General features: G+C 42.3%; 1 protein-coding gene across 1 annotated transcript; it reads left to right on the top strand.

Moving 5' to 3' along the window:
- Positions 1 to 232: 232 nt before the first annotated feature.
- Positions 233 to 9,634, top strand: drgx (dorsal root ganglia homeobox; the record flags this gene model as incomplete). The annotated part of the gene is made up of 6 exons (XM_080448937.1): positions 233 to 290; positions 1,500 to 1,600; positions 2,971 to 3,072; positions 5,729 to 5,904; positions 7,411 to 7,523; positions 9,165 to 9,634. The coding sequence occupies 6 exons, from the start codon at positions 233 to 235 to the stop codon at positions 9,632 to 9,634; spliced, it is 1,020 nt and encodes a 339-aa protein (XP_080305063.1).
- Between the last annotated feature and the right edge of the window lie 1,194 nt (positions 9,635 to 10,828).

The following is a 10,828-nucleotide window of genomic DNA, read 5'->3' as shown; positions in this document are numbered from 1 at the left end:
CAGATCAGCTCTTATATTTATCGGCAAGCGACGGTTTAGGCTATTATAGATGGATCAATACAGCGATCTATCTCTCTGCGCTGTCTAGACAGATCGGTTATTTCATTTATTTTCCACACTTTACAGTAAATGCTGCATTTATTGTATTTTCTCTTCATAGAAGGTGGGGTTTTTAAACTTTTCCCTGTGTTTTCTCTCGTTCTTTCCCTTCAGATATTAACTGTCTGACACTATGTTCTACTTCCACTGTCCGCCTCAGCTGGATGCAGAGTGCTGTCGCTCCAACACACGTAAGGATTATTTACACATTTAAAAAACATTTGTGTTGTTTTTGTATTTGAATATAGTCTGTATATTCTCTATAGTCTGTCTGGCTCTATAGGAGCGGAATGAGAGGAGTCACTGGTTATTGATTTATGTATTTATATTGAAGCTCGTTTCCACAACATGCATGAAGTCTGATCTGATGATCTATAGGCTAAAGTTTAGTTTAAGCTGTTAAACATTATACCTGTGTGTGTGTGTGTGTGTGTGTGTGTGTGTGTGTGTGTGTGTGTGTGTGTGTGTGTGTGTGTGTGTGTGTGTGTGTGTGTGTGTGTGTGCGCGCGCGCGCGTGCGTGTCTATGAGAGAGAGAGAGAGAGAGAGAGAGAGAGAGAGAGGTTTGTGTATCGTGTAGGCTATTGAGAGAGAGTATTGCGTCCCAGTCCAAACGTGTAGTTAATCATGATGATTACAATAAGTTTATAAATGGCACATGGTGTGTGCGTGTGTGTGTGTGTGTGTGTGTGTGTGTGTGTGTGTGTGTGTGTGTGTGTGTGTGTGTGTGTGTGTGTGTGTGTGTGTGTGTGTGTGTGTGTGTGTGTGTGTGTGTGTGTGTGTGTGTGTGTGTGTGGCCGGAGGCGGCAGGACACAGATGTTAGTTTAAACGGTCACGGTTCTCTCATATCAACGTGTCTCATGCTTTATTACAAAATACTAAAACACAAATGCTTGTCATTTATGTATTTATGCTGCTGCACCCTATATACTTATTTATGTTACAAAGGAGCAGGATTATGGACGAATTGACAGACATGGCATTCTAAATAAACTATATAAATCCTACATGTCTGACTCAGGATGCATCACCGGTTTCCCAACTTCCCAAAGGAGAAATATAACGGGTCTCCCCCGTGACCCAAACCAGAGAAAATAGCAGATCTACAAGCTCATGCGTTGTGAGCTTGTAGATCTGCTACATTTGTTTTCGAATTAATAGAATTTCATAGATTTTTGGCATTTATTTATGCCTTCATTTTGAAAAATGTCAGAATCTGTTTTAAATTCATGAAAAAAAAAATCTTATTTTTTCTTTTTTTTTTAATGTAGGAAATGAAACAAATAAAGGTGATATTTATCCTACTAACGACCCATACAAATGGACCCGCGACCCGCAAATGGGTCCCGACCCACTGTTTGGGAACCACTCAGGCTCATAGGTTTCTCTGAACTTTCACAGTGAATTCCAGCGGCTTCGCCAACCACGCCCCAGCTGACTTTGACGACGGATTTCTGCGAAGAAAACAGCGCAGAAACAGAACAACGTTTACACTGCAACAGGTATAAACATTTTATAATCATCTTATAAACATCTTATAACCAATCAATCAATCAAAACAACAAATGTTTTTTTTTGGAACAACTAAAACTTAAAAAAGAAAAAAACTCACTGTCTCAAAAACCAAAGGGCTCCTGTATAATTGAAGTAAAATAAGTAATAGTTACTTTGTAGATTTAGATTTTTATTACAAGACATGCATTATTACCCACTTCAGCCCCAGCTTGGGCCATTTTGAAAGTAGCGATCTAAAAGCTCACAATGTTGAGGCATTGTGAGCTTGTAGATCTTATATTTATTTTTATATATATATATATATATATATATATATATATATATATATATATATATATATATATATATATATATATATATATATATATATATATATATACATTTGGAAACATGTGAAATGGGGACATTCTGCATAATGTGTACTTTCTACTTTTGGTATTTTAAGAACATTTTGATGCCAATACTTTTGTACTTTTACTCAAGTAAATTCTGAATGAGTTCAATGCCAGGCAGACTGCATGGTAAAATACTCAGTCCTAAATGTATCCAATTTGAACCCTGAGTACAAATGGAATCAACCAGATGGTTTTATACACTCTGAGTTAAATGAACATTGAGGATTTGACTGTGTGTATGGAATCACATTATAGCTGAGGTTTTATAAATTGACAGTGAGCTATTGCTATAATTGTTGTGTTCTTATAGCTCCTGGAAATCACTGTATAAATAAGGTTCCTTTTACAAACTAACTAACAGCTATATTCTAATAGATTAGGCCTTTTATAACACTTGTCCAATGTGTTGAAGATCAAATGATCACAAGGCAATGATAATATAGTCTTTCTTCTGGGTTTTGACTGTTCTCTTAAAAAGCAAAAACAAATGAGTGCAGGGTTTTCTCTCAATAATGTCCATTAGAACCTTAAATGCAGAGGGGCTTTCAATTGGATCTTAATGGGCCTACTGATATACAATGATTAGATAGATAGATAGATAGATAGATAGATAGATAGATAGATAGATAGATAGATAGATTGACAGATTGACAGATTGACAGATAGATAGATAGATAGATAGATAGATAGATAGATAGATAGATAGATAGATAGATAGATAGATAGATAGATAGATTGACAGATTGACAGATTGACAGACAGATAGATAGATAGATAGATAGATAGATAGATAGATAGATAGATAGATAGATGGACAGACAGATAGACAGATAGATAGATAGATAGATAGATAGATAGACAGATAGACAGATAGAGATAGGCCTACAAACAAATAAGCCTATACAATAATGTAAAGTTAAAGTATTAGGCTATAATTGGTGTGTGTTTTTTCCCCCATGCAGTTGGAGGCGCTGGAGGCCGTGTTTGCCCAGACACACTATCCTGACGTGTTCACGCGTGAGGAGCTGGCCATGAAGATCAACCTGACGGAGGCCCGCGTGCAGGTGCGTGCGCGCGTACGTGCATGCGTACGTGCATGTGCGTGCGTGTGTATGTGTGTGTGCCCTTGCATGCCCGTGCGTGTGTGTGTGCATGCATGTGCGTGTTCGTGTTCGTGTTCGTGTTCGTGTTCGTGTTCGTGTGCGTGTGTGTGTGCATGTGTGCGCACGTGGCACGCACGCACGCCACAAAGTGTTCCCGACACACGTTTCTTTTTCTTTTTTTTGACCAGAGAGAGAGAGGGTAAATTAAGGCACTCTGTCATTCCTGCGATGCACTCTAATAACATCAACATAATGGTGAATATTAGATTAGCTTGATTAATCGGTCATTCATAATTAAACAGCGATAATGTTCTTCGCTAATTTGTCCGCGCGTCTCAAAGGTACGAATACATCATCCGTTTGTAGGCTATATAGCCTACTCTGTGAAAATACCCGGGTGTTCATTTATCCTTTTATAGCAATGGAACCAAAATGTGGTTCCAAAAATGGAACCAAATGGACCCGGGTCCATTTAATGGGCCCGGGTCCATTTGGTTCTATTTTTGGTCCCATTTTGTGCACTAAAGGGGGCAAAAACATAAAAGCAAGCCTTCAAAAAGCGTGCACGTGCATACGCGACCACGCACCCGGCCGCGCGCACACCTCCAAATTCGCCAATTTATATTCCTGCTCCGTGCACACGCCGCCGTGCGCGCTAGCAGCCTGCACATATGCGCCGTTATAAACTTGGGTCCACAAGATGTAATTAAGTTATGTGTCCTGGATGTAATTTCCCCTGCATTCCCAGATTTGCTTTTGGTTTTTTTTTGTTGCAGCCGGAGCGCAAGATCTAATTGTGGGAAATATAATAGTTTTGCCTTTTGTTCCCCAGGGTCATCTTACTATCGCTTAAACCCAATGGCGAGGGCTGATAATGGAATCCGGGCGCTGTAAATTAGGGATTGTAAACAAATTATTCCCCTCCTTAATCCGATTACCACATTCCTATTATTAAATCTGAACATGAATCCACAACCGGCCCCGTATGCAGGGGGATATTAAACTTACATTATTATTAGAAAATAAATTTCCCTTTCTGTTGTAGTGTTGTTGCCTCTCCCCCCCCCCCCGCCCCCCCCTTTTGTAAAGTGTCAATGGGGGCCTCCCCCGCATTAAGAGCAACCCAGGCAAATTGAGATTAATGGAGCAATTATAACCCATTCAGAGGCGGAGGGCGCGACTTCTAGCTGGAAGGTGCAGGGGTGAGATAAGTCCATTGGTTGTATTGTTGTCCTGTCGTCCCTGGTCCTTTATGCCCAGTGAATGCACACAGTGTTTTGTTTGCCTGTTGACATCATTTTATACACCTCGCGTACAATGGCAGGGTGTCTATACAATAGGAGGGTGTCTCCCCTTCTTCCATCGTCTCTCTCCCCATCATCCCATGCAAAAGCACAGAGCCCCGGTCTGAGTCGAACCCCTGCTCCCATTCACACACACACACACACACACACACACACACACACACACACACACACACACACACACACACACACACACACACACACACACACACACACACACCGTCATGATTAATGCGTGCACGAGCGCGCTCTTAATCGAATCTGATGTTGTCAAACAATCACTAAATAGGGAAATAAACGACTTCATCATAGCTCGCTCTCTCTCGGGCAGCGCAGACTGTCAGTGGGAAGTCATTAAAATATGATAATGAAAAATTGCTCAATTAAATGTTGTTATAGGCAATGACCTTCATTCAATTAAGATACAAGAACTTGGGCTGTATATATATATATGTTCTCATGCTGGTACACGGACGACAAGTTCTGTGTCTGGAGAAGTCATAGAGCCCGGGCTGTGGAAAGTTACTGAGGCAGACATTTAAACATCTCAACAAAAATATATTTCCGGATAGTTCTCTTAACGCTGAGAATGTACAAATGTACAGAATATGGACCAAACGGGTCCATTTGCTGTACATTTGTACATTCTTCAGAGTTACAATTGGATAACTAATCAACTGAGGATTTCATGTGTTGTCGTTTGTCGACGAAACATGACAGTTTTTCTGATTACATAAAGACACAGTAATAGCTAGTCGTGTGGAAAGATGTCCCGTTTATTTCTTATGCAGTACGTATAAGCATTTATCAGCACCCTTCACGTATTAGCACAAAAAAAATAGCTTATCATTTAAACGGTTACAGTAAATAAAGCAGACAAACTCGACGAGACGGGACAAAACATTTCAGAATAGAGAAATAAATTAGCGTCCTAATTAGCCCATTGATACCTGGAACGCTTCTGTGTCACTTTAGATGCCTTTGGCTATTCAAAAATAGCAGATATACAAGCTCATAGCCCGGCACCGAGTGCCGCGCTACGAGCTTGTAGATCTGCTATTTTTGAAAAATCGTGAAAAAATATTTTTTATATTGTTTTCAAAAAACTCTTAGGATTTTGATTTTTTTTAAAGAATCGCCTCAGGTCTTAATGGGTTAGATCAGCACATTTTGTGGTCAAGAGAATATAACGGAATGTAATTTACTTCTACAGGAACCCTCCTCCTCCGGACATAATTGAATCAGGTTCCTTTTCTTTTTTTACTTTACGGTATTTGTATTTATTTATTCATGTGTGTTTTTTTTAATGGCAGGTGTGGTTCCAGAACCGCAGAGCTAAGTGGAGGAAGACAGAGCGCGGCAGCGGCGATGCTGATGGAGCGAAGGAACAGATGAGTGAGGGGGCCCCTGGCAGCCGCGGACTCAACGCCCAGTCCCCTGTGGACCCCAGCCGGAAACACAAAGACCCTCTGGACAGCATGCAGCAGAGGTGAGGCCAACACATGCACGCACACACGCCACGCTCCGGGAACGCATCATAGATTTGAGCGAAAACCATAATTTTATACTTTGGCTGTTCAAAAATAGCAGATATACAAGCTCATCAATCTTTGAATATAGATTTTTTTGGAACATTTGTAAAATATTTTGAGTATAGATTTGAGTTACAGTAAAAGATATATTAAAACATTTGCAAAAGATGTTCACGTTGTATTTATTTTTTTAATCTTGCAGATCTACAAGCTCAGCACAGAGTGCCGCGCTATGAGCTTGTAGATCTGCTATTTTTGAATAGCCAAAGAAATCTTAAAATGACAGTGTTGCGTTCCTTAATGGATGAAGTTGTTTTCTAAAGAAGTGAGATAAACCAGACACAGGGGACATAATAACGCTGTGGCTTCCCTGTGGATCTATGACATCATTCTGATGATGTCATAATATTGATGATGTCATATTGATGATGATGTCAGTCTTGGCCAAATGAAACTGTGGACGGACGGTGGATCTGAGATTATTATGAATCATGTGGATATAATATTGACACACAAAAAATATTGGCAATATGTGAAAAATGTGCTGTGCTCCTCGGTGCTGATTGATGTAGTGGTGTGCAAGATTAGGCGCGCGCACACACACACACACACACACACACACACACACACACACACACACAGACGCTCTTCTAAACGGCTCACCTCCTAAGTAAAACAAAAGAAGAAGCTAATTTGTATTGTAATTTGTATACTCTTGTGTTGTTACTGCGACTGGAAGCTTTCCGGTTCAAAACTAACCAGACTGGTGGATAATGTAATGTCTGTGTGATGATTTATTCCCCATCAACAACTATAGCAGTTGACGTGTGCTGCTTGAGCAAGGCACTTTATCCCCCAAATCCTCTATATCTACTCAGAGACTGTTGGTGTGTGTGTGTGTGTGTGTGTGTGTGTGTGTGTGTGTGTGTGTGTGTGTGTGTGTGTGTGTGTGTGTGTGTGTGTGTGTGTGTGTGTGTGTGTGTGTGTGTGTGTGTGTGTGTGTGTGTGTGTGTGTTTATTACCCCCCCACACACACACACACTCTCCATTCCCAGAGCATTGCTATAGAATTACAATAAACAGTAAACTCCTTGTCTGATTAAATGAGAGTGAATCTGACTGCAATAAAACACACTGATCTATTTCAATTCCATTTTCAAAAATGTTCAGCCCTTAGATCGGCTATTTTCTCCATTCATTGTACGAAGTATAAGGTGGTTGAATTAACAAAAGGAATACAAAGGTATATGTACAGTATATAGATAATGTAGAACTAATGTATGTGATTCTCTCTCATGCAGTATGAACAGGACGGTGGGTCCTGTATATGTACAGTATATAGATAATGTAAACCTCATGTATGTGATTCTCTCTCATGCAGTATGAACAGGACGGTGGGTCCTGTATATGTACAGTAAATAGATAATGTAAAACCTCATGGATGTGATTCTCTCTCATGTCAGTATGAACAGGACGGTGGGTCCTGGAGGTCCGTTCTTCCCGTCCTGTATCCCAGGAACTCTGCTGAACTCTGCCAGCTACGCCCAGGCCTTGTCTCAGGTCGCCACGCTCAAAGGTAAGACCAACCGTGACGACCTTCGTTACTTCAACCCTATAGCATCCCTATTCTGGGGGGAAGATTCGGCCCAAAAAAAAAAAAAAGCAGATCTACAAGCTCACAATGCATCGCGTCGCGAGTTGCGACGCGTCGTGAGCTTGTAGATCGGCTATTTTCGCCAGAGATTTGGTGTAGAGGGAAGAAACGGCAGACCAAGTATAGAGCCGACTCAGGTCAAGTTTACTATAAGTATACGTTTAAGTAGGCATGGCAAGGCTCATTTATTTGTAACATTTCAACAGCAAGTCAATTCAAAGTGCTTTACACCAAATATGAGCAACATGAGCAAAGAAACACATGATGAGAGGACATTTGAATTCATTAAAAAAGGAAGGAAAATAAAGAAGTTAAACACCTATCTCCTGAAACACTTAGCCTACTCAGAGCAAAAAACAAACACAATAGCGTTTCTGTCAGGGCAGAAACCTCTTATCTCAATATTCTAACTTTTTGCGTTTTTTCGTAAATTAATTATACCCTACAACGTGATCACACTACAGCGTCACACAAAAGCGTCAAAAGTAGCAGATCTACAAGCTCGAAACGCGGCGCGGAGCGTCGCGTTTCGAGCTTGTAGATCTGCTACTTTTGATGCTTTTGGAATTTGAATCCTGAAAAGTAGCCGTTTTGAACACGTGAGGTTTACACCTAGTCTGGTTCCAGACCAATCAGACATTGCAAAAAAAAAAAGCTCTCTGCAGATCAGGTCTGGCCCCTCTCAGTAGAGATTGGATTTCACTCCCTCCGAAGTTGTGAGGAACCAATCAGGGCTCATTATGCAAATATGGGGGCGGGTTTATCACCAGGGGCATTTTTTATTTATTTGCCCCTCGGAAATGCAGGTTCACACACAGAGCTTCCAGACTAATATCTACACAGTGATGTTAGTCTGGCCATGCCAGGCTAGTTTCCACCCGACAGAGACGACAAAAAAAAGGACGATTGAAAAGTACAAAAACAAATACACTGTGGTGGAGGACAGCAGTGGTGACGATTATAGGCCGGTTCGCAGTGGTGGAAAGTAACTAAGTACATTTACTTAAGTACTGTACTTAAGTACAATTCTGAGGTATTTGTACTTTACTTGAGTATTTCCAATTTCCAATACTTTTACTTCTACTCCACTACATCTCAGAGGCAAATATTGTACTTTTACTCCGCTACATTTACTTGAAAACTTTAGTTACTAGTTACTTTTCAGATATAAATTATGATATAATGAAACATACAATAACCACTTTAAACCTATTTTAAACCTAGGCTATTTGAAAATAGCAGATCTACAAGCTCACAACGCGTCGCATCGCGCCGCGTTGTGAGCTTGTTGATCTGCCATTTTCAAATATTTAGTACTTTTACTTTTGGTACTTTAAGTACATTTTGATGACAATACTTTTGTACTTTTACTCAAGTAAATTTTGAATTCTGGACTTTTACTTGTAACAGAGTATTTTTATATTGCACTATTGGTACTTTTACTTAAGTAGAGAATTTGAGTACTTTTTCCACCACTGGGTGGAGGACAGCAGTGGTGACGATTATGGCCGGTTCGATTCCCGCAGCTCTCTCTATATGTCTTCGTTTTCTCTCCCCGGCCAGGCGGTGGCTTGTGCTCCTGCTGCGTCCCGGACCCCATGGGCCTGTCCTTCCTGCCCCCCTACGGCTGCCAGGGCAACCGCACGGCCAGCGTGGCCGCGCTGCGCATGAAGGCGCGCGAGCACTCGGAGGCCGTGCTGCAGTCCGCCAACCTCCTGGGCGGCGGCGGCGTGTGCGTGGCGCCGGGCGGCGGCGGAGGAGGAGGAGGAGGAGGACCCTTGGTGGGTTGCGGTGTTGGCATCACCGGACCACCACCCGGAGTGGCCCGGCCCGCGGTTCAGGGGGGTCCCGCCGCCATGGAGCTGTCCGCGGCCGTCGCCGCCGCCGCGGTGGGGAGAGCGGTGGGAGGAGGAGGGGGGGACGGCGCCGGTCCCAGCCCGGCCGTCAACAAGGCCTCCTCCTCCGTCCTCCTGCATGGGAGCGGTCCCGACAAACACCCTCACTGTCCCAAGGACCCGCTGGAGAAGAAGTGAAGGGACTGTGTTGGATGTAAATAGCTTAAAAATCGGTGATTCTCAATCTTTTTTTTATTTATTTCAAGAACGCCCCCTGTTTGACATGCAGGCCGACGGTACGGACCTTTGATGTGATTTTCTTTTTCTTCTCTGGGACGGCAATCTGTAAAAAAATGTTCTGTGTTTATTTAAAGGGGAATTTTGCCCCCCCGGTTTCCTTACCTTTTCTATGATGTTCTGATATGAATGGTACAGTAGGAGAATGTCATAACTCCATCCCGGGTCCACCACAGCTAAATACGCACGCCTTGCCTTGCGCTAGATCCTGTATTTTAATAGCTTTTTTTTTGTGAGATCTGACGTTCATAGTGACAGAACACTATGCAACGTGATTGTCTTGAACGCGCCCCACCGGAAGTCTCGCTAGACGAGATTTCAATTTCAATCTCGTCTAGCAAAACCAGGGATGGAGTTATGACATGTTTCTACTGTACCATCCATTCATCCTAGGATATCATAACATCATAGAAAAGGTAAGGAAACTGTGGGGCAAAATTCCCCTTTAACTCTGAGAGAGGGTACAACATGGAACCAAAATGGACCTGGTTCCAAACTGAACCGTTTTGGTTCCATTTGTGCCCTGTCAGAGTTGCAGACCCCCTCCCCCCCCCCCCCCCCTGGTGGTCCCTGACGGTCCCCCGGACACGACGTTGAGAAACGGCGGTTTAAACCGACGGTGTGATGATGGTGCCTGCTCTTCATCCCCGTCCTGCTCCTCCTTGTAAAGAAATAAAAGCACAATAACTGACTCTCCTGAAACAACGAGGGAAAACAGACGTGGTCTTGTCGCTCGTTGTCGTGGCGTAAACGGACACAAATATTAACCCTTTTCTATGATGACCGTGTGAAATAAAATGCTTTGTGAGACTTTGCTGAAGATGGGGAGACGTGTTTGTCACCCCGTTAAAAAAAAAAGCACAAGTGTGGTTTTGACGCCGATCGTCATTTTCTTCATGGACTCTTGGACACTTTGTTCGTTGGATGAAAATATAAATACTGTGTGTGTGTGTGTGTGTGTGTGTGTGTGTGTGTGTGTGTGTGTGTGTGCGTGTGCGTGTGTGTGTGTGTGTGTGGAACAAAAGACGTCAAACCTGATCTGATAATGTGAATAATTAATCCTCATATGGTTTCTATCTATCTCTCATGATGAAG

This window comes from Gymnoscopelus braueri (genome assembly GCF_963280865.1).
Source record: "Gymnoscopelus braueri genome assembly, chromosome: 14".
Taxonomy (NCBI): Eukaryota; Metazoa; Chordata; class Actinopteri; order Myctophiformes; family Myctophidae; genus Gymnoscopelus; species Gymnoscopelus braueri.
Note: the sequence above shows the minus strand (reverse complement) of the source record. Positions and strands in the feature narration are given on the sequence as shown.